This window comes from Anopheles moucheti, chromosome 3, assembly GCF_943734755.1.
Source record: "Anopheles moucheti chromosome 3, idAnoMoucSN_F20_07, whole genome shotgun sequence".
Classification (NCBI taxonomy): Eukaryota; Metazoa; Arthropoda; class Insecta; order Diptera; family Culicidae; genus Anopheles; species Anopheles moucheti.
Window position 1 is genome coordinate 53926022 of NC_069141.1, and position 22900 is coordinate 53948921.

Genomic DNA, 22900 nt, shown 5'->3' on the forward strand with positions numbered 1-22900 from the left:
TGTGTTACGTTTACGTTTAAAATTTAAGTTTAAACCACAACGCAGTCGCCTAACCTTCCGGGGACACGTTCGCATCAGGTATCGTCTCGCCCCGTTCCTTGTGCATCGCTCTCGCATTTGTTTCGGCGGAACAAATCGGGGTAATGTGTGGTTCACGGTACGGTTTTGCCGACCACCGTCGTTGATGGCGTACGATACGGCTTCTGAAACGCCGGAAACACAACATTAGATGAACATTTTTCGTTCGCTTCGGAAACAGCCCCCCGGTCCCTTGCACCTTGCAATCTGCACCCGAGTGCAGTGCGGGTAAGGTGCTTTTGCCTACTTGAGACCGTAACCTCCAGACAGCGGACCGGGGGAAGGTAGATTAAATTGCTACGAACCCATGAAACCCGGTGGTGGCGATGTTGGATGCGGTGTCGCGATGTTGAAAACGGAAAACTCACCCCCCCAAGTCCCGTCCACCCCTGCCAATGATGGTGTGCTGCAAGGCGAACAGCAGGCCATGCATACATGAAAGGCTTTTCACTCTACGATGAATTATTTCATTCGTCCGAAGCGCAGTCGCAGCGACGAGTTCCTGTACAGCGATTCGTGGTACCACTTTCGGGTTTGCATATTTTACGCCGTGTTAAATCGTATGTACCGCATTGCACACTGTACGGTACCAGAAACCCATGGCAGGCAGTACAGGAAATATTGAGTATTTTCGGCGGGCGAGGCAAAATTCGTTACTAACCCGATCCGGTCGCAAAACCGCTTGACCTTACTTTAAATGGGCTAGATTTATGGAAAAGAGTTTCTGCCCGAAAGGGCCCGCTAAAGTGACTCCTGTCCCCACTGCGGGCAAATCGCCGGTTCTCTTTCATTCTCGCTCGATCGCTGGCTGCCCTGCTTTTCGGGCTTTTGTTTTCCAATCAATGAGCCAGAATGAGGTTTACGGACCCGGGTATATGAAGTCATTAGGTAAACATATATCCCCGTAAAACATATGCACGTACCGGACAGCACACGGCCGTCCCGGTTGTTTGGTTGTTTCGTCCCCCCCCAAACAAATTGCTTTCGTTCCTTCCGTTTAGGAACACTGCAGGCCCCCCTTCTCCCCCACGAAGGCTACGGGTCATCCCCCCCACTCAAATTCACGCTCGGTTGGGTGTGAAATATTTCCTGCGGCGGAATGCATTACATCCTCTTCACGGTCGCCGAGCTGATGGCAAAAGGGATGAGGGAATTTCGGGCAAAAATTTATGCACTTTTAAGTGAGAATCCTACAGTGAAACAACATACCAACGAGGGGCAGACGGAGGAAGGATAGTGGGAGTTTGAGTGGATACTGGGGTAGCCAGCAGCGTGTGTGGGCAGCGTGGAGGATGTCTACAATTAGCGATGAATTTATTTTGACATTTATGAGATGTTCACGCCATCAGGGCAAACGACACAGTACCGCGTGCCTCTTGGTGTTGATGAGTTTTCTTTGCAATCTTCTGACAGTGATCTTTGTGCATCGCTTAGCCAACCCTGTTTGGTTGTTAGTTTTATTTATTGGTATATTGTCAGCCATTGTTTACCTTTTCTGCGGTAATTTACTTTAACTGGACAGTGTGAAATAGTAACAACAAAAGCAATGTTGTTAATTAAGATACTTGTTAATACGCTATAATTAATACTCTGTTTTAGATTACGGCATCGAGTCCGTCAAACCTTGATGATTTTGATGGCAGATGAATCAATGACATCACTCCATCTCAATTAGGGCCTATAGCTCCTTCATAGTTCTTGAAGACATAAAAAGACCTTGAACTAAAAAGTTTTGAAGTTTTTGGTTGGTTGGTGGCTTTTGGTCGTTTTTCGATTGGAAGACCATTCTAAAAACTCAAAGAATATGCGTTTTGCTGTTTCTCTATTGTTACTACACAGGTACATACAGGGCTGGAATATATTTTTGAAAAAAGCGGCTTTTCGTCGCCTTTTCTGGGCAAAGTCGATGTCTCAACTGTAGCAAGTTACTTGTAATTCTTTAAAAGAAATAATAGAAGATAATAAAAGGAAGTGGAATTTAAAGGGTGCTCCCGAAAGTATAAGCACGATTTAAAAGTTAGACAAAAAATAATACCTGTTCCAGAAACTCTACGTCTATTTATTAAAAAGAATTTGTGGAGTGTCCTGTAGTATTTCCCAAAAAAAAAATCGATCGTATGCTAATGATCGCACTTTTGATCTGACACCTCCCATCAAGTTCAGCACAGACTTGTCCTGAACGATTTTCGATCCTTTCTTCCAGGCTTTTTGAAAACTGTCGATGTTCTCCGCAGCTTTAAAATGCTAGTGGACAGAGGCCAAACCTGGCCAAAACAACACTGGACCAATATGTTTTCGTATTATGGGTCGATTAACGTCGATTCAAACACTCCCGGATGTAGGAATCGGTCCTCATCGTCTCCGTTGTCACTAAACGGTTCGGACATCATAACGCATTTGCAAATGGCTTGCCACACCATCGCCTTTTTTTCGAATTTTTCGGGAAATATAGATTTTTCGGCTTCTTCGACGTCCTAGCTTTCAGGCACGGTGTAATATTGACTCCCCAGAAGAGTTTTGTATTCATAATTTACGTACGACTCATCGTCCATCACGATGCATGAGGATTGGCGACACAGCAGCTTGTCGTACAGCTTCCGAGACCGATATTTAACGCATGTCAGGCCGTTTTGTACTCCGTTTCGGTTTCTTTGGCTTCTTATACGTTTTTAAATTCAATCTTGCCTTAGCACGTTGGATGTTACTGTTTGATGTCGCAGTTGAGCTAGTTTATAGCACAAAATCTAAGCAGAATGGTGAAAATATGATAGAAATATCCTTTTTTTGTCATATAAAACATTTGTGTTAAACTTATTTTAATGTAATCTTTCTAAAAATCGCCTGATTCGCTGAATAAATAAAATTCAGAGAAGGAAGTCGACTCTGTGACTTTGAAGTATAAACGAAATTACACCAGGATCCGACTTAAGCGGGTTTTCCCGGGTTTATAGCGATCCGCTATAATAGCGTATCTCGGGGACTGCCTGTACCCAGTTTTTGAGCCCCATCGCGAATGGAACTTTCCTTTCTTTGCTCGAACGCTTTTGCTATGTCCCGGTCCAACCGCTGATCGACAGGACCAGGATTTCGGTCACTTTTCGGAGCATCCTCAAAGCTGGACTCCTCCCGAAACTTTTGGATGGCGGCACTAATTGACTTAGCGAAATATCGAGCACCATTTGTGCAGAATGCTTTTGCGCTTTGTCAACGGAAATGCCTCGCATTGTAACAGACGCTATTGAAAAAAAAATAGTTTTAATGCACTAGCTAGTAGCTCTGAATGTAAACAATCAAGCATATCAAGAATCAGCTGTTTTACGTCATCCGTTTACTAGAAAACTCATTTAGAAATCGTGCTTATACTTTCGGGGACACCCTTTAATAAGACTACTTTGATTAAGGGAAGGTGAACACTATCCTTAAACATTAGACACACTCCTTGAAAACTAAAGATGTTTTAAATGTTCATCAACAACACTTAAACTTTCGTTCGTTACTTAATGTTTCGTTGGCATTGTTAAACAATAAATACATAACAAAGAATATTAATTTAATTTCAACGTAAACCGTTGCACTTAGTCTTTGAAGACGCTTCAGACTCTACTCCATCGCTGTTGTAGCCTCGATCAACTAGTGCAACATATGTGCTATCCCCCCCCCTGTGAGACGAATCCAACTGCATGGTCCGCCGACCAACATTACATCTGAAATTGCCCATACGTAATCGGATCGTTTAGAGAAACCACGAGTCTCATTTAAATAATAACGTCCTGGTGTAGGGGCGCCGAGTTTTGTTCCACCCGCACCCTTCGAAGGGCGTGTCCCGTAACCGTCTTCAGCACTGGCAGTTTGCAAAAAAAAACAGAAACGATGAATGAATTGAATGAAATGAGAAGCAAAGACGATATTCGTTAGTTGCTCCATTGTTAGTTTGCCAGGAAGATTGGCCACTGGTCGCGCAAGACAAAGTGCATCGGTTGTTACGCACGGACGGGGGGGACGGGGGACCCAACTTACGGATCGTCTGTACCAGATACCGACGGTGCCGGTGAAAAGAAGCAGTGCAGCACATTAATCAGCGCCCGATCTCTCGTAAAAGACGTTTGAAAAAGTGGATCCAATCTTTTCGCCTTGCTTTGTCGGTGCGAGGAGAACAACCGACCGCCAGCCAGCAACCCGCAGCGCCCGATGGAGAAAGGCTGGTCACCCGCATCCCATGGAGCATGCAAACATGGTTATAAATACACCCGGCACGAGCACCGGGAGACCGGGAGTGTGCGCGAGGTCTTAGGTTATTTGCTGCTGAACAAAACGTTCGCTCGTACGGTTTCGAGCGGACAGAAGGGAAAATGCGATGAGGGAAATGGAGGGCGTACAACTTCATTCTTGAAAATGAGGTACAGCAACATCCACCGTCGACGGGGTTCACCGACGTTGACGATGATGCCGCACCGCAGCGCTAACGAGCTGGAACCGTCTCGTGCAGCAGCGGTACAGCGGGTGGATGTTTTGTGCGAGGCACTGTTTGCAACGTGTTGACGCGTAGGTCATGGTCGCATTGGGCTACGAACTCGTCGCGTGTCCCTTTAATCGTACGTTCATTTCGGTTCTGTTCCTCTACGGTTCTGTTGTGCCGCGGACTTTCAACGTCGGTGGGGTGGGATGCGAATAATTGGGTCTCCGTCGTACGGTCGGTGGATGGATGCTTATTTTTCCTGCATAAATAACGAATGTCGGGGGAAAATGTGCATATGTGCGAACGGTAGAGCAAAGTGCATCGGCTTTGGGTGTGTGAGAGAGTAGGGCGCTCGTATTGGTGTGTGTGTTGATTAACAGCTGTCTTTTTGGGGTAAAGTCGCGCTGACACCCTGTGGCATGATGGATTTATGCTCTTGCAGCTCAAAGTTCAATGTAACACGTAGACGGGGGAGCATTACATTAGAACTTTACAACATTACATCAAGGTTTACATTAGTTATGGTTTGTCAAAATTATTCGACAAATCTTACCAATGCCGCAATTTTGTCTCTCGGTTAAAATGATTTTATTTATTACGGATATATTGTTAATAGAGCTCATTTTAATCTATGGTTCATTCAATTATTACGTAATAGGGATGATAGGGAGGGTTGGGAGGAGGAAGTCATGGTGTCCACTCAGTCTCAATCTCAGAATGATGCATCCAAGTTATCCACCATCTTAAAGAACTTCATACAATCAATCATTAAGCATACATCAGTTCATTATTCCATATCATTTAGTGCTCGTACGCTCATTCACGCTACAATGCGCCATCATGATCGGTGTGGTTGCCGTGTTTGTCATCAACGGCATCCCTCTATCTTAATTTGGGCCTACCAAGCCTCCTCTGTCCATGAGGACGACCAAAAACGGTTTTTTGGACAGGGTCGTCCGGTGTCATTCTCATGACATGACCAGCCCACCGGAGCTCAGACTGGTCTAATCTGCTGTAAGGACGGTAGGTTCGCCGTACAACTCATAGAACTCATCATTGTAGCGGCTCCATTGTCCTTCCACACATACGGGGCTAAAAATCCTTCTAAGCATCTTCCTCTCGAACTCGGCTTAGAGGGTTTCGTTAGTATTGGACAAAGTCCATGTCTCAGATGCGTATGTGAGTACTAGAGCTACATAAGTTCTATGTTCTCCCCGCTTCGTTCAATTGAAAATTATTCATTAAATCTACTTTACCACCAAATGTAGTTATAGTCCTACGTTTGGGATCTGAGGTGATTGAGGACTGGTATACGAAGCGTCTTCCAGAAATTGATTTCTTTATGCCCCTATCCTATCCTATCCTAGAACCTATTCAGCCTTGGTTTAGTTAACTTGGTACATGCCAATGATACAAGTTATATTAATGAAGGATACGGACAGCCAGCCAACAAAAATTGTTAACAAATATCGTATGCATAATCGTAGGTGTATGGATTGAAAAATGTTCTAAAATTACTAGTTATATATTTTGTATCTATAATTCAGATTGCATTGATTTTCAAATGATCTAAAACTTGCACTGAATATATCAACATTTCTCTAGCGAAGAAACATTCCGTACCTTTTAAAAACGGTCGTTTTAAAACGTGAAGATTAAATATAAATTTATAAATACGTGAAAGATTCTCTTAAAATGTACTTAAACTGTTTAAATACTAATATAATAAGCCTTTAAAATGAGGCATTGCGAAAACCGATTTTGCGGTACTCATCATCTTTTCGTCAAAAGTCATTGAAAACCAATTTGTTTTTTAAGTCACAATCTAGTGAAATCCAGTATCAAATGTCCAATTAAACATTTCAAGTTAAAGGCGACTTTTTAGTACAAGATTTTCCGTTGTTCTGTTCTAATTTGAGCAGTAGTTATTTGTGTAAAGTAAACCTGATAAACGTTTCAAATGGATACACATGGATAGTTAAGGATATAGGTTTACGAGATGAACTACAGCTTTGGCATTTTATGGAATTATTTTGAATTTCTTATCAGTTGTTCCAGATACCTTCAAGCTTGATAAAATACGATAGACAATTTCTAGTTTTTCAATATGTTCGTAAATTTGTAATTCTGCAATCCTTACTCTTACTCTTAAAGAACAAATGTAAAATATATAAAAGTCATCGGAAGTTTTTCCATTGTTGTGTTTCATAACCGCTAGATTAGCTTTCCTTCCTCACTCCGCATAATTGATTTCTGGGTGCTTTTCAATTTTCAACCCGAAACAAAACGCTGTTACGCTATCGGTAAAAGATCCCTATCCGCCATGATCACAGACCAGAACATAAAACTAACAGTGACACCTTTGCCTTCGCCTGGTAAGGGTAATAAAATTTCCGTTTTACGACACTTTTCCTAACCTGTTTTTGCCCGTTCGCCAAAACCGGCGATGGTGTGTACTAAATTTTGCTCCCACGGCGGCCTGGCCCAGGTCCCTGTCACATAAGGTTCGCGTGTGTCTTACGCTTGTCAGGTTACGTTCCGTGACCGGCAGTGTTGCACTTTCGAAGCATCTCATTTGCAACATTTTCTGGCCCGGCTGCACCGGCTGGGGCCGGTTAGTTTTACCGGGACATTGAGACACTTTCTTTTTGGGGGGAGGGCCGGCCGGCCTTGCACGATAAGGCAATCCGGCTGAGTAAACAGCTTTTTATGGTTTATGGAATGGAGCGAAACATGGCGGGGAGGGGAGCGACATTTTGCTGAGCTGTCGCATGATGCGTGATGGTGCCAAGATACTGTTTCTATTTAAGATGTGTACTTGTGTCAGCTGTGAAGTATGATAGGTTTCTTTTTCTGATGGATGAGATACGGCTGAAGGATATACGAAGCCCATGATAAGCGATGCGGTGGAGTAGACAATGGGTTTTGTTGTATTTTTTAAAGTTTCACACTAGCAATGACACTAATTTAATAGAATGTGGAAAAAATGCGCAACTTCATCCCGGGAGAGCAAAAGGTAAATCCATCAAGAACCGCACATCTCTTCTGCACATGTTACACTGAATAAAACATCGGTTTAGCAGATATCTCCATGCGCCAGTGCAAAATTCATTCCATCAAGTGCGGTTACCATGGTGAAGGAAGTAATTTCTTTCCCGTCTTTCCCGCGGTACGGTGTGCGCGCGAGGGCTCACATCCCGGACCGGCAGTGATAAGCCGAGCGAGTGTGATCGGAATGTTCCAGTAAGCACCGAGCAAACATTGGTCAAGGATTGGTAAACATAAATTAAAAACATGTTTGCATGAGCGCGTGGAAGTGAAGTGGAACACGGAACTAAAAGAGTGAAGCAAAAAAAAACCCTATTGGACACTACCATGACCAGAGGAGGATGGGAATGGTTGTGGCTGGCTAGATGGGAACGGGAAATGAGAAAAAAATACTTCAGATCGAAAACGACACACGTGCACTCAATGTGCGGTGCATAGCTGGGCCAAACCGGAAACGTGGAACAGAAAACAAACGGCCGGCTATGTATCGTCCGTCACACCTACGCCGTGCTAAGTGTCCTGGGGGTAGCGCTGGTAGCGCTGACGTTCGTAGTTAGTAGTCGTCGATGGTTGAGAGATATTGCAGTCTTATCAATGCTATATATTAGGTTTTTTTTTGTTGTTTTTGTTTCGTTTTATCTACCATTCTCCCCCAGCAAAAGCTCGCAACCACTGGCAGTGAACGGTTCTGCCGGAAGGGCTAGTCCTTTCGGGTCTGGGAGGGCCCAACATCGGGTTGGGTGGTTGATCGGTTCAGTAAATAAAACCGATGTTTATCGATTATCCTTTCGTGTCCCCACGGTGGATCGAAAGGGGGGAGGGGGAGAAGAGGGGGCAGAATAGTGCCAAGGATTGTTTGGCTTTTGCCGAGGCATGGTTTTATTTTGCATCGTTTGTTTCAGTGTGCATAACTCGGGACCAAGGGAGAAAGGGACTTCTCGTTGGGTTGGCTTTTTTTTTTTTTTGTTTTTCGCTCGTCGGAAATTCTCGAAGGTAATATTGAAGTATCTCACATAGTGAGCAATTTTTTTGTTATTGCGCAACTCTGAGGTTAGCGAAGAACGTCCTGCTGGAAGACTGCTGGTTGCGCTATAACTTATGCTGCCCCCGTTGGGTTCCTACCATGCGGCATGAGTGGCCCACTCCCAAGAGTAATAGCTCGCAGGCTACTTCACCAAAGTGAGATAAAAAAGCTGTAAAGTCAAACTGTACGGTAAAAGAATAAATTTTACTTTGGGAAATAGCACATCGTAGGTTATTTGACCTACGTTACGGCGAGTTTTTGAATGCCGAGTCGCCGTTTGGACAAAGGTAAAGTGATCATCATATCATTCAACATTCAAGACGCTTCGTAATAATTCCTGCTACGGCTACGGTGCCTGGTCGTAATAAATTATCATAATACAGATTGGATGTTGACACCGGACGATGGAGCTAGGGCTGGTGGTTTGTTGGACCACCCGTTCCTTACCATACCTGCAGACCAGCGCCACCGCTAGTCGTCCGCTAGGTAAATCGTTATTATTTCTCTCAACTATCCCCCTTACCACATGGCAATTGAAAGCAATAATGTGCAGTTTTTGCACAAAAAAAAACCCCAACCGACCGGTGACAATTGAGCGTTCTCGGGCCAGTTGGCTTGGCGTTCTCGTCCGTACAGTAACACACTCACACAAACAAAAAAAAAAATAACCGCTCGTACCCACAACCCGTAGAAATGATGGGAGAAGTTTTGTGAAGGTGAAATTTAAATATTTATTACTCATCGTAAACTATTCCACGAGGGCGAGGTGCGTTGTGGCGACGGATAGCTTAGCTTTGGTGCAGAACCACCGGAACGGGACACACCGGGCCGAGGGCAGTATCGTGGGTGGGTGTGTGTGTGTGTGGATGAAAAGTTGTGCGACGAATTTTTACGAATTCAGCATGAATCAATTTTCGCACAAAAGTTCTAATGGATGTACATTTAATTTGGTCTGCTGGATTTGTTGGTTGGCACACAGTTTATACCCAGGTCGGAACTGTGGAACAAAAAAACGAAAAGAAAAGAAGAGAAACACACTTTTGCAAGGATAAATTGATTATGCTTGGTTTTTGTTGACAAGTGGAAGAAGTGATTGTAAATTTATAGAGTATGACTTTCAGACTAGTGTACCGAATGTTGCCGCTTAAGTGCGTAACAGTTTTAGCGTTTAAATCGGATGATTTTTTAGCCTTTGCCTAGTTTATCTCTTGTTAAACATTTTATTTAATTAGCTAAGTAATTTTGTAAAAGTTATTTGCCATTGTAAACTTTTATATAAAGTTTATCAATGTATTAATGTGCAAATACTGTATTACTGTAATACTGTATTTATTTCAGGCAGAAAAGTAAAAAAATAGTATGGATTTGCTTATATTGTTAATTTTATTTTTTTAAATTAGATTTCGAAAATTAAAAGAAAATATATTAAAAATATATTTTTTTAATTAAAAAATTATTTTTTGAAAAATTTTGTTCAAAATAAATAAATTAGTTTTGGTGTGGTGTTAAGAACGAAAATTTGGCCGAGTACACCCGGTATATGGCGACCTTTCACTGTTTGGAGAAGGAAATATTGTAACGTAAATATCGTGTTGTAAGGTGCAATAATATAGGACTTAGTATTCTGGAAAATATAGTAAAATGAGTCAGTTCTTACACATTATCCCACTGAGCAATTGCCACATGATTCAACGCACGTGTGCAAGTGATTGATCTTTTCGTCCATGCTTATTGCAGGGCAGATTAAAGACGGTGGGAATTTGTGTGGTTCTGTGGTTTGTGGTGTTTGATGCAACTCGAATACTACATCACTTTTTCCGAGTGGCATAACAGGGAAACACCACGTCCTAGTTCGTCGACGTGTGATGCGGGGTACAAAAACAAAAGTAACGCTACAAATGGCGGCTCAGCAGGAATCGAACGGAGCGAGTGTGTTGAATTGGTTTGACATGGTTGGATACGATCCCTGCAGGACCCGGAAGCGAGATAACCCGGATAACCCGTAAAAGAAGCCTGGTGTTTTGGTGCTCTTGATGCGTTTGGGGGTATTGAAATCGCTGTTGGAATCCAATGTTCTGAGCAAAACTGTCAGTAAATAAGTAAATAATAAAATGATCATTTGTCATATTGTTATGTGGTATAATACATGTATAGCTACCATGTGGATTGTGCGGTAATACCACAAAAGTTAAGGATTATTATAGTGGCAGTAGTAGACTCAACGATGAGCAGAAGTGTTACACACTCTTTGTTCAATTTATACACCGGTGAGATAGGACGTGAAGGTTTTCCTCTAAAAAAAATGATTGTAAAGTTAAGTTTGTTTGTAGTTGCGTATTAAATATGTTACGCTAAATAACATAATTATATTTTAATTTAATTTGATTGTAGGCACACGGAGCTTCATTCCCGAACCAATTACACGTATAGATAAATAGAAATAACGTAGGAAAGAGAAAAAAAAAATATAATATAATAACTTCAGAAAAGGTCCGCCTAAGCTGTCCTGAGCCTTTTCGTACGCAACCGCGTGCGGCTACGCATTTACTTCCTTTTTCTCTCTTTCTCTTTCTCTTTTTATCTCTCTCTCTCTCTCTCTCTCTCACTCGCTATCGCTGTCCTCTCTCGCGATCCTGTCCACTCTAGTGTTGGGCGGATCGGGTCGGATTTTGGGATTGGATCCTTCATTGGATCAATCCGGATTCGAATCCTGAATCCAGGATCCTCTGGATTGGAATCCCAAACAATCCTTTTCGATCCGGATCTGTCTGTCGTACCGGGATCGAAATCCAAAACAAGAGTGTCCGGATTCGGATCCTTCAGGATCCGGCTTCGTCAATACGAGAATCTGGGATCGAAATCTAAAATAAGAGTCCAGATCCCGGATCCGGATCTGTCATGATTGGAATCTGGGATTGTGCTAGGGACTGTTTTCGAATGCTGATATTTTGTGCTTTATTGCTTTTGTATTCTGTTCCTTGTGAACGCATTTTCTCAAAGGTAGGGCAAATTTATACGGATAGAGGAAATAGGTTGCTCCCCAAGAAACTGAATGAAATATTATTTCTAAAGCATAATTTAAGCGAGGAAGACATAGAAATAATTGGATATTTTTATTTGGATTTGGATTTTTATAACTTTGATTTGTAATTTTTTAAATTAATACATTTGGTTTAAAACATATTAATAAAAAAATCACATAATGTATTTGGTGATCTTGAATTGAGTAAAACTTGAGTAATTAATTTAGTTTCCTATTTAAGAAACTAAAACGTACAATTTTAGCTGTCCATTGCTACATGAAATTGTGATATGCTGATAATCTGCTGATGCTGAAAAATGATAATCTCATGAATCTTGAGTAATACTGCAATCGATACTGAAAATAGTGAATAAGAATAAATAAATTTAATTATTTTTTTTATTTCACATAAGCTCAATTGTGTGAACGCACAAGAAAAAAATGTCGTATTAGCATATCCACTGTACATTTTCTTTGATTACAAACCAAAGAGTTTTTTGTGGTCAAAACAAAATCTAGTAGGATTCGGATCGGATTCGAAGAATCGATCCCAAGGCGGATCCGGATCGGTCGGATCGAATCCCACATGGGAGCAATTTTTTCCCATCACTAGTCCACTTTTTATCCGACTGTCGAATTCGTCATTTCCGACGATCGATTTCACCGTTGCAGGGTTCGCCTTCATGTAATTCCTAACATTGGTAATGGAATCATTTTGACCCCTTATGTGGGGAAGGGCAATGGAGGAATCGCTGCAATGACGAGTTCTATGAGCTGTACATCGAATTAGTCTCGCCAGGTCCCGGTGGGTTGATCACGTCATGAGAATTTCACCTGTCAACCATAGCCCTCTCACATCCTTTCCTTCTTCATTTTTAAATTTTTTTTCCCCTATTACCACCACAGGTGAAAGAGACCCAAGAGGTCCAAATCCTTTTTAAAAATTTCCAACAACACCCTGTCAACCTAGCCTGTAAACTCGTTATTAGCGCCTGTTATATATGTAACTACATTATAAAAAATCAGTAACAGTATATGTCTCACTATATTGATATATAGAACATAAACTGCAATACATGCTTTACATTTAGAACTGCTCATCATGTGGTTTCAGTAGCACACCGGCTCGTTCGCTTGTAACAATCGTGACGGTAGTTTTTAATAACTACTCTCACCCTGATTCTATCCCTTTGCTACCCACGAAGCGTCAAATGCCAACGTCGCGAAATAGAATACGTGACATTCCGCTGATATGGCTTCCGACGCACTCCATATGGCAGCCGCACCGAACACCGTTCCGTTCGCCCAACCCCGCTCCCTCCAGCCGGGTTTGTCTGGTGGCGATGGCTTAGTTTGTATTATTAACGGCTTACCGTGGAGAAAGGGTAGAAGGATTCGCCACTCGCTAGAGGTAATAGTAATGATAATAAAAAAAAGGATAACCAACGAGCCCCAGACCCTCCCCCCCCAACTGTGTGTTTGCAGACATACGCAGTGGGAGAGTAGAGGGAGTACACGCGCGTACTTCGACTACTGCTGAAGCATCACAAACACGTGGTTGAAGGTTGCCGCGTGTGTGTGTATGCGTGTTGAGTACGCGATAGAGAATGTTATCATTATTATTTCCCTAGCTCACTTTTCTTGGGTACCAGGAATGCCGGGAATGCCAGCGGAACAAACGTGGAGCTCCTCGTGGAGATGATGTTTGGACTATGGTTTTTTCCGTATCCCCATATCCTTTATATAGGGCTGTTTGTCTGGAGTTTGTTGGAGCGTGTGGGTGGGTGATGGGGGGGTTGTGCGCCATGTTTGTCACTCGGTATGCTTTGTTTAATTTTTCCTTTCGCTTCCGTATGAATTTCCATCCCCGGCTAGTGAAATTGTGACTGTGCATCATACCCATGATCGTAAGGCACATCCGTCAGGCGAATGAGTGGAAAGCATGCACAGCTTGTTCTAGTGCGCTTGGTTTTCGTTTATAATTCATAAATGAAATTGTATACAGTTGTCGCTGCCGTTCATCACACACCGTATGTGTGTGTGTGTGAGGGGTATTCAAGCATCCCGGCCACAAGTATATCACTCCGGCTTTTCGCGGCGACGCGTCCCCGACAGTTTGGCCTTTCCCAGGATGGCGTGTCCGGCTGCCTGCTGCAAGCGTTAAGGCGGAAGAAGTCACGTAAAGCGACCACCGTTCGACACTTTGAACGTCCTCGCCCATCTTGTGGCGGCGCACTGCAATGCAAAGCCGGGGTCTAGTGGGTTCGCTAGCGAATAGCCTCCAGAGTTGGCCGGCCCCGGGTTGGCAAATATTGCACCACGTGCACCCCGGTGCTGTTTCTCGGCCCCGGTCACTCGGCCCCGTTTGGGAGCGATCTTTGCGTGTTTTGCATGGCAGTTTGTCGCAACTAGAATTTAGGAGACAGCTGTGTTTACCTCGGTGTACACGGAATACATTAACGCTGGTGTCGCATATCCACGGCCACCAGAGACGGTCGTCCTCGTTGGATTTGGTCGCACCAATGGAATCCCTCTAGTAGCTCTACTGGTCGATGAATAGATGAAATTTGTATGTGTGTGAGTAAGAAGAAAAGAGATGCAAAGCCGAAGATAAATAGAAGTCTGTTTTACGAACGCGCCTGAATAGGGTGACCGTCTCTGCCCATTCCCCATTTCCCGAACCGGCAACCAGGATCGGTGTTTGGAAGCTAGATCATCGTCTATACTCTTTTACGCTTTTAATGAATTTTTATTGAAAACGGTGAAGCTGTGCAAGCAAATGATGTCCTAGCTGGTGATATTTATTCATGGGACTCGTCGGCCCAATGCTTCAAAGTCCGGGGAAGCACCGTCAGGGGTTTAAACTTTTATTCATGCACGCTTTAGTTCACGCGCGCTGAGGAGCTATCGCGTTGCTGTTTCTTAGTCACTTTCGACGGTACATAGTGACACCATCTACCATTCACTCAGCACAACTCTGTTTGGGTTTTGTCTCCCGATGCGACATGCGACACGGACAGTGGGAATGTAAAAGCAGCATGTTAATCACAGACATGTATTTTTTTGTCGTCGTTGCTCCCTGCTTTTTACAACCACTACATGTACATAATCCCAGCTCATTTCACTGTAAAATTACAAATGTTTTTTCGCTAACCTTTCTGCCTTTTTTCCGACTTCTATTTACAGAAAAATGTTCATCGGCGGTCTCAGTTGGCAAACAAGTCCAGGTAAGTGGAAATTGCAGCAATTGAACTCGAATCCCCGAGCTGCTAGTGCCGTGCCATTGGTTGCTACGGAGAGCTAGTGTGTGTGTGTGTGTGCGTCGACGAATAATGGCTAGGATGGTAATTGCAAGATTAGAAGCGCCGGTTGTGGCCGGACGGAATCAGGTGGACGGATTCAAATGAGTCCCCGTGGGGTGTGGGATTAAGGTTTGCGAGTCGTGAGTGAAATTGCGTTGTGGAAAGTTCCGGCTCTCCAGGTGGTGGATGGATGGTGTGGGGGTGACTTTAATCGCACCTGTGTGTATTCTTGTGATGGCCGACTGTATATCTCCATTTTATTTGCGTGAAGAGGGCGAAACAAACGGTTTGACCTAGGTTTGGGTGTTTAGTGGGAAGTGTTTGATTGCTGTGCAGAATGGTTCGATCCTGATTTATTTCATTCGATGCTATCTGTTCATTCTCTTCTGTGTATTTTTTATTAAATTCTTTTAGAGTTTTTAAGTAAGGTTAAAGAACAGATAAAACATTAATTCGTTTAGAAATGTAGATGAGTATATACGTAAAGTGTTATTTTATAAGTAATGAAAAATAAATTGAGTCCAATTTCTAATACTTGTGCTAATAATAGAGTAAGGGTAATCAATATTTAATTGTTTTGTTTATTTAAATAAAAAAGCTGAAGTGGTTATTCAAAGGAAACTTTAAGTAAATTGTGATTGAGTCATACATTTATAGCCGTTTAAGAAAAGAAATTTAAATTTGACGAGCTCTTGTTGCTCCAAAGTATAAAGCCCAAATGGTTTACTTTTGGATAGAAAATATTGACTAATAGAAAGTGTGTGAACTTTAGTGAATTATTTACAACTTAAAACGTATTGATATTTCTCGTTACATGATTTTTTGTTTGATGTATTGTAAAGTTTATTGAATTTATTATTACTAGCTAATCGGTCCGGATACTGGGCTATGTAATGGAACCCCCGATGAGTATGCAATCTTTATGATGTTTAAAAAGAGGGTTTTCTCCAATAAGTTGACGTTGTGAATTTTATTTAATTTAGTTTAATAAGTTGTTAAATTTCTTATCTCGGGAGACTTTAGGTTTCGGAAAAAAAACTATTCGGCAAAGAATATTCCAAGTCACATATAGTTCTTGTTGTTATTATAGGTTTTAACAGACCTTGAGCCTTGATGGCTTCGTTCTTTTCTCAGTCTGATATAGCAATTCGTCTGATATGGACATCTAGCGTCGTGTTTTAGATATTTGGTCATTGTAGTTTATTAGTCCCGAACCTTGGTCAGTTATCACGAATGGAATGTATCGTAAAAATATATGACACGTCCTGTTTGCATTCAGCTCCCACCTGGACAGTGATGCTCAAAAGCGACATATCATTTGGATATGAGTACTCCGAATTACCCTTAAGCATTTCTTCAGAATCTTGCGTCAGATTATACCCCTATCCCTTATCCTGCTTTACGTAGGCACCGCACATAATTTTGTCGAAGGTCGTCGTCTTTCACAATAGGAAAACTGCATCTGAACTGGCTAAGGTTAAGTAGTCGTCCACATTCAGGTACCACAGATTACCCAAGTTTTTTCTGAGTTTTTCCTCACATACAATACATTCGAGTCATGCCTATCCAGTAACAGGCACATACATGTTTAGATTTCATATAGTGCCATTTAATCAGATGTGCCTGGTAGTATATTTGGTAGCGGCGCTAATCGCCAGGACCGGCACAAAATTACATCCGAACCAATTACTCGTTCCCAGGAACAACTATCCAGGTTACTGGTAAATAAAGTTAAAAAAGCTCAAAATTAGCAGGCCAATATCTCTTGATGTTTTGTGTAATGGATTATTGAAGCAAAGACGGTCAACAAAAAACAAAATTACCCTATTAAAAATTATCTCGTCTCGTAAAAACTCCAAACAAGGACGGGAACAATTCTGCAATCGCAAACCTGAAATTTTCAGTGAAGTACAATGATCAAGATAGTAATTAATTTCCTATAATTATTATAGGAAGTCAAATATGCTGGCAAATATAAGGATACTAATTAATCCAAATTTCAATACAGAAAACGTTTGTTCTAAATTCGTTCTGAAGTGTATGTACTAAGAATGCAACAAACTACCAGTGTGAAGAGCTATAAATAGCATTATTAGGACCCAATGGTGTATTTATAAGAAGGCTTTTACTGATAAATTCATTTCATTTCATTGTGTGCCTCAATGATTTAACAATTTTTTAACTTACTTAAGGTAAACTGACAACAATGAAGTATAAAATCCCGTGAAAGGAAAAAATTAAACAGTGTAGGAAGGAAAGGAAAAATAAAGAAACAAAGAGAAAAGATAATAATGGATTTAAATAGAATTATTAAGCAGAAATTTTGAAAGTGTGATAATACGATGCAATGCTAGAAACTTAGTACTAATTTTACACTTCACTTCATTGGCTCACTGTTCTCATGAAACACTGCTGGCAGAAAACGACAAATTGTGCCGGAATTATGTTTTATCCGGTGCGAAATTGAAAATCAAGCCACATTAACATAGGCCCTGCCAAATGAACCCTCCCTTTCGGAAGGTAAATCTTGTTGCCCGAGGAGAAAAAAAAGAAAAGTATTAAGACCCCCAATCCACGGTGTGTGGTTCACTGCTACACAACCCCTTTTTACCCTTGTGGCAGCGCGTGCACTCCGTGTGTGAAGTAGCGTTTGTTCTCACATCCCCACCCCCCCAAAGTGGTGCAGAAAAAATCGATTCCACGGGGAGGGAGCGCAAAACAGCTGTAGTAGCGCCGGTGGTGGCTTTTGCTAGGGCGCACCACCCAAAACGGGGGTCGAAAGTATCAATCGTCTTAGCGTAAGCTTTTGCCTCGAGGTTAGATACCCGCACGATTGCTCGAATCGCACCCGCACCCCAGAAGACCCCAGGTGGGGTCGGGTGTGTGTGATTGTCTTGAACGGCTTTCCGGCGGTGCCTTGGCGGTGTTGGTGATGGTGTGTTTTATCGATGAAAGCTCTTCAAAGACGCCGGGTGAAATCGTGCGCTTGCAGGCGGACGTTACGGCAAGGTGGGATGTGGCTGGTCCTGCCCATGCCAAAACCCGCAACGACCTAGTTGTTGGTTCACTACCGGTGTACGCTGGTGTGCTACCTGCACCGTCAATTGCTTAAAGAATATCTTTCCCAGCGCAAAAAAAAAATCAACAAAAAAGAACAATTCAATTCACAGCGTTGGTGGCTCATCGGTAGATTCACTGTTTGCAAATTTCGCCCACCCCACCCCATGGTTTCGGGATGGAGGGGTGGATTTTTGAATATTTTATCCCTTAAACGATTCTGTCGATTTATGTAAACACCCGAAATGGCTCACCGGGACCGAAGCGGCCACAGTTTTCTGGGGTCTGAATTTTCTGACTCTCTTCTCTTCCTTCGAAATTTTGATTTTCTTTATGTAATTCTCGCAGCGACGCCGAGTCGAGTGCTTTCCAATCTGCATTCGGTCTTACACCTGATTGCGTCTAAGGGGGAGAGTATCCATCCCGGGTTTTTTTTTCTTCTTCTTCGTTGGTTCCCGTTTTCTTCAGGCTTGGTTTACGGTGAAAATTGATGGATGATTGGCGAATCCAATGAAGTTTGTGCGAGCGCGCGCGCATGTAGCAAATGGAGATTTATTTTCCCAACCCAACGCAGCCAACGAAACCTGATCACCTGCGGCTTATCGATGTTGCTGATTGGGATTTAGTCTCCCGCTCGACGCTATTTTCCCTCCGGGCTAAGTGAAAATTGTTCGCACAATCACAATTGTACCCCCGGGGGGCGGGGTGGGCCGACGTATTTTCCATACATCAATGCAAATATTATTTTATTTGCACACATGATACACGGCACACGGGCACGGGAGTTGTGGCGATGGCAAATGATCTTATGCTTTGGGGGTACTTTGGGTAAATGATATTGGGCATCCATTTTTTCCTGCAGGGAATTCGATAACGTATCGCACTTCTGATGGTGTGGAAATCGACAAGGAATAAAAATTGATCGACTCTTTCGCGGGTGCCAGTCCGGGGCTTTGCTGCCATTCACTCTTGAGCACTCGGTGGTGTTTTTTTAGTGGCATTATGACGGGCGAAGTGGTTGAAAACCCAAGCAGCACCCGATAGTATGTGCCACCGAAACACGTGCGAAACTCTTGCTGCGCTTCTGGTGGTTCATTGAACTCCGGGGGAGTCTCCGATCCAGGATAACACACAAGCACCGCGCGCACACCGACCGAGGCCGTACGAACCAAACCGACCGCGACGGAGCAGCAGGGCGAAATCGCTAATTTATTGCACACGGTTGCAATTCGGTTCCGTACATTATATCCTCATCGATTTCCGTACCATAAACAATGCCCGCGGCCCGGGGTTCTGCTCTCGCGGGTCCGCTTTTCCCGTTTTAAGCATCGCGCTCCAAGCACTGTTGGCCTTCAGCTGGGCGGGGAGGTCTTTGGGGAAGCATTCCCAGGTTTCCCGCGTACACGGACACGGTGTGTTGTAGCGGTCGCTGGAAGGCAAATGGTGCAGGAGCTGAAAACCGAGCAACACACACACAGCAGCGCGGCCCGGTGCCCGATGTGCCTGTACACCTATCTGACAGCCCCACGGTATGGCAGGACTGCAAGAGCATACTGGAGGATAATAAAACTCCGCGCTCGGGTTGAACAAAAGGCAAGAAAAAAAAAAACACACACATACCATGGAACAGAAGAGGGGCAAAAAGCGTGGAGGACCATTTTTGGTAGCGGGTGGCATGTTTTCCGCACTATTGGCGAAAAGCAGTCCCATTTGGCATATTTTTCGATATTGGAAAGCGTTTCTCTTATGGGTTTTTAGGTGCTTGTACTTTGTTTTTTTTTTTGTCGCTTCTGCCGCTTGCGCTGTGCCTGTGCGCTGAATAGGTTTGTCCATGTGTTTGTTTTTCTGTTTTTTTTTGTTTTTTCGTTTTCCTGGCTGGAAAATGTGGAATGTGATTTTCGAACGAGAAGGAGTTGGAGTACCATTTCGAAGTTGTTCCAATTCACTACGGAGCCAAAATCAATGCATGTTTGTTTGTTTGTGGAGTGGCCAAAAAGGGTGGACAAATGAGAGACGAAAAAAAAAACCCGTTATTAGTTCGGGTCGCTGCAGGACTAGCCTGCGAGAGTGGATTATCACTGGTTGGAGGTTTATGAAAATGTGGTTTTCAATTTTAGTAGGTTTCAGATTATTTCGTATGGGACGCTGACTATTCGTATGGGACTATTTTAATTTTCTCTTTCAGCATTTGGTTTGATAGACTAATTTTGAAGGCTCTGATAGTAGTCAGCTTTGACTATAGTTGGTGAATTAATTCGTTCCATCAAAGGTTTGTGCCTTCATCTTATTAAATGCAATAGTATATCCTCACTGGTGTTGCAATTCCACGATTAATAACACTTTAATCCATAGTGCAAATATGGCTCGACCTGATCGACCAGTGTGAAACATACCGGAAAATCAACCAGCTTACCATCTTTAGAGGGGGGCTGCTTGAACCACCTGGCGCCTACCGTTTCGTGAAGTTGACCAGTATTCACACCAGCTCAACCAGCTGCTTTCCCACTTGCCAGCCGGCCAGACTGGATTATGTCAGCTTGTGTACACTTTGGTTACGCTGTGTGTCAAGCTTGCATGCGGATATCCGTCAAGTGGCCGCATCGGTACCATCAACCGGTTGGTACCACCGATACGTTTGTGTGTTTGGCCATTAATATTCTTGAAACGTGCCGACCATTCCAAGGATCAATTAGTTCGCCCCCTGAAGAGAAGTGTGGAGTGAGCGTGTGTGCACCGTTCCGACTTATCCTTTTGCCGGTATGCGGCTCCGTATTTCGTAAAAGGATGCTCAAATTTTAATGTCCCGTGCACGATCCTAAAGTCTGGCGCAAATACGTCGTTGGGCGCGAATCGTACGCGAACCCACTAATGGGTTCTTCTGCGATCGTGCGATGTTAGCGATGCAAATATTTTCGCTTATCGCGCGTTAGCGGATCGTTCCGCGTTGCTTCGGTGCCGCTGGATGAGCAGCGTTCCGAATCGTGAAGCGATATATTGATTACTTAATCAATCGCTCGCCACCACTAATGACCGTTTGCGTGGAAGCAGCATTTCGAAAAGAAGGTCTCCGGCCAAAACTCGGCCGGTTGCACAACCAGGCACGGCCCAGCGAAAGGTTTATACGCTTCATCCGCAAAAAGGTTGGCTATTTAATCGAATGTTGACCGTGGCCGATCGCTACGCACCAGTGGGGCAACCGTTTGCGTAATTTGTGCTTGTGTCCTCGGGCGGAAAATGTGCTGATATGAGAGCGGATGCATCGTCCTTTCGGCGTCCTGACGCGGCTGTTTTATTTTTCGTGTTCCGTGTGCCAATGTTGTGCCCGTTATTTCGTGTCGGTTCTTTTCGATCGGGTCGGGATGCGCTGTACAAGTAAATGCAATTTTCGGCGGCTACCTGTTCCGCGAACAGCAGGATGAGTAGGTTGAGTAGCTAGAAGGCAACGGTAATGGGTATTCTTTTGGAATATAAATTAGCAGATTGCAACAGTGGCGGAAAATTAATTTTAATTTCCCCGGCTTGACAGGTCCGCGTTAAACGATTAAGGTCTTATGAAAAGCTCTCATACGTATTATTGAACTGGGTTGAGCTTTTATTATGCATAATTTGGTTCTGCTTATTTGAAAAAATATAAAGACAGTCAAGTTCGATGGTTGCAGTAAACATGATTAAGGTTCCATAAATTTATGAAAACTTTCAGTTTTAAAATTCTAAAGATTGTTCCTCATACTTTTGAAAATCTTTCAAAACTTTAGCCGTCACAGGTCATAAAGAATATTTTAGTAAAATAGGTTAAAACACGTGTTGGCAGCAATTCAAATTGTTATACAGTTTGAGGATACTTGGGGAAGTGAAAGCTAGGAGTATGAAAAGTTTACTTAACCTAAATACTCAGATACGCTTCTGAGACATGGACCCTGTCCGAAATTAATTTATCTGCTGTTGTGTCCACCGTATAATGAATCAGACCCTCTAGGCTCCGGTTGGTTGATCATGTCATTAGAATGACACTGGATGGCCTAGCAATTCGTAAAGTCCTTTTAGATTGTCCACATGGACAGAGGAACTGTAGGTTCAAATTAAAATGCAATCATAGCGTGCTGGAGTATGTCTTACCGTGAGAGGATTAGAGGTCACTTGCAGTAGGCCAAGATCACTAAGCGGTTGTAGATTCTTTTAATTAAGTAACAGGTGGGCTGATAATTGTTTGGCCTATGATAGTTAAACTCTTTTTTTTTGCAAAATTAGTTTTTTTATTCAACATACATTCCTTCAAGGGTGTTACACCGATTATAGCCGGTTTTCAATTTTTGGTTACCATTTTTGTAGTAGTATTTGTCATTTGCCTCAAAAAAGGCCTTTGTTTCGGCGATCACCTCTTCATCCGAAGAAAATTTCTTCTCACAGTACATCCTTTTGAGATCTGAGAAAAGGAATTAGTCACTGGGAGCCATATCTGGGGAATACGATGAGTGCGGAAGCAATTCGTAGTCTTATGGATGCATTTTTGCCATTATTTGTTTTTCTTCAAATGTGGTCGTTTTTTTGGCGTTTTCGTCCTTCAAACGCTCAAATAACATGATATAGTAGTTGCTGTTAATGGTTTTTCCTTTCTCAAGAAAGTTGATGAAGATTATTTCTCCGAATCCCAGAAAACTGACGCCATAACCTTGCCAGCTGATTGTTTCGTTTTCCCCCGCTTTGGGGCTGGTTCATCGCGTCCAGTCCATTCGGATGACTGTCAATTGGACTTTGGAGTGAAGCGGAGAAGCCAAGACTCGTTTATGGCAATATACTGACGCAAAAACTCGGATTTATTTCGCTCAAACAGCTCAAAACATTGCTCCGAATCAACTCGTTGTTGTTTTTCGTCAAATTTGAGCTCTCGCAGTAGCCATTTTGCACAGAGCTTT

At 43.0% G+C, this 22900-nt stretch overlaps 1 protein-coding gene across 4 annotated transcripts in view; it reads left to right on the top strand.

The window, feature by feature from the left end:
• The window catches only part of LOC128302606 (RNA-binding protein Musashi homolog Rbp6), a 684518-nt gene that overhangs the window by 90722 nt on the left and 570896 nt on the right, over window positions 1-22900 (top strand). For all 4 annotated transcript variants that reach the window (XM_053039462.1, XM_053039466.1, XM_053039463.1 and 1 more), the window contains exon 2: window positions 14815-14855. In XM_053039462.1, the coding sequence (XP_052895422.1) occupies window positions 14815-14855 (41 nt within the window). The remainder of the gene's footprint in view (window positions 1-14814; window positions 14856-22900) is intronic.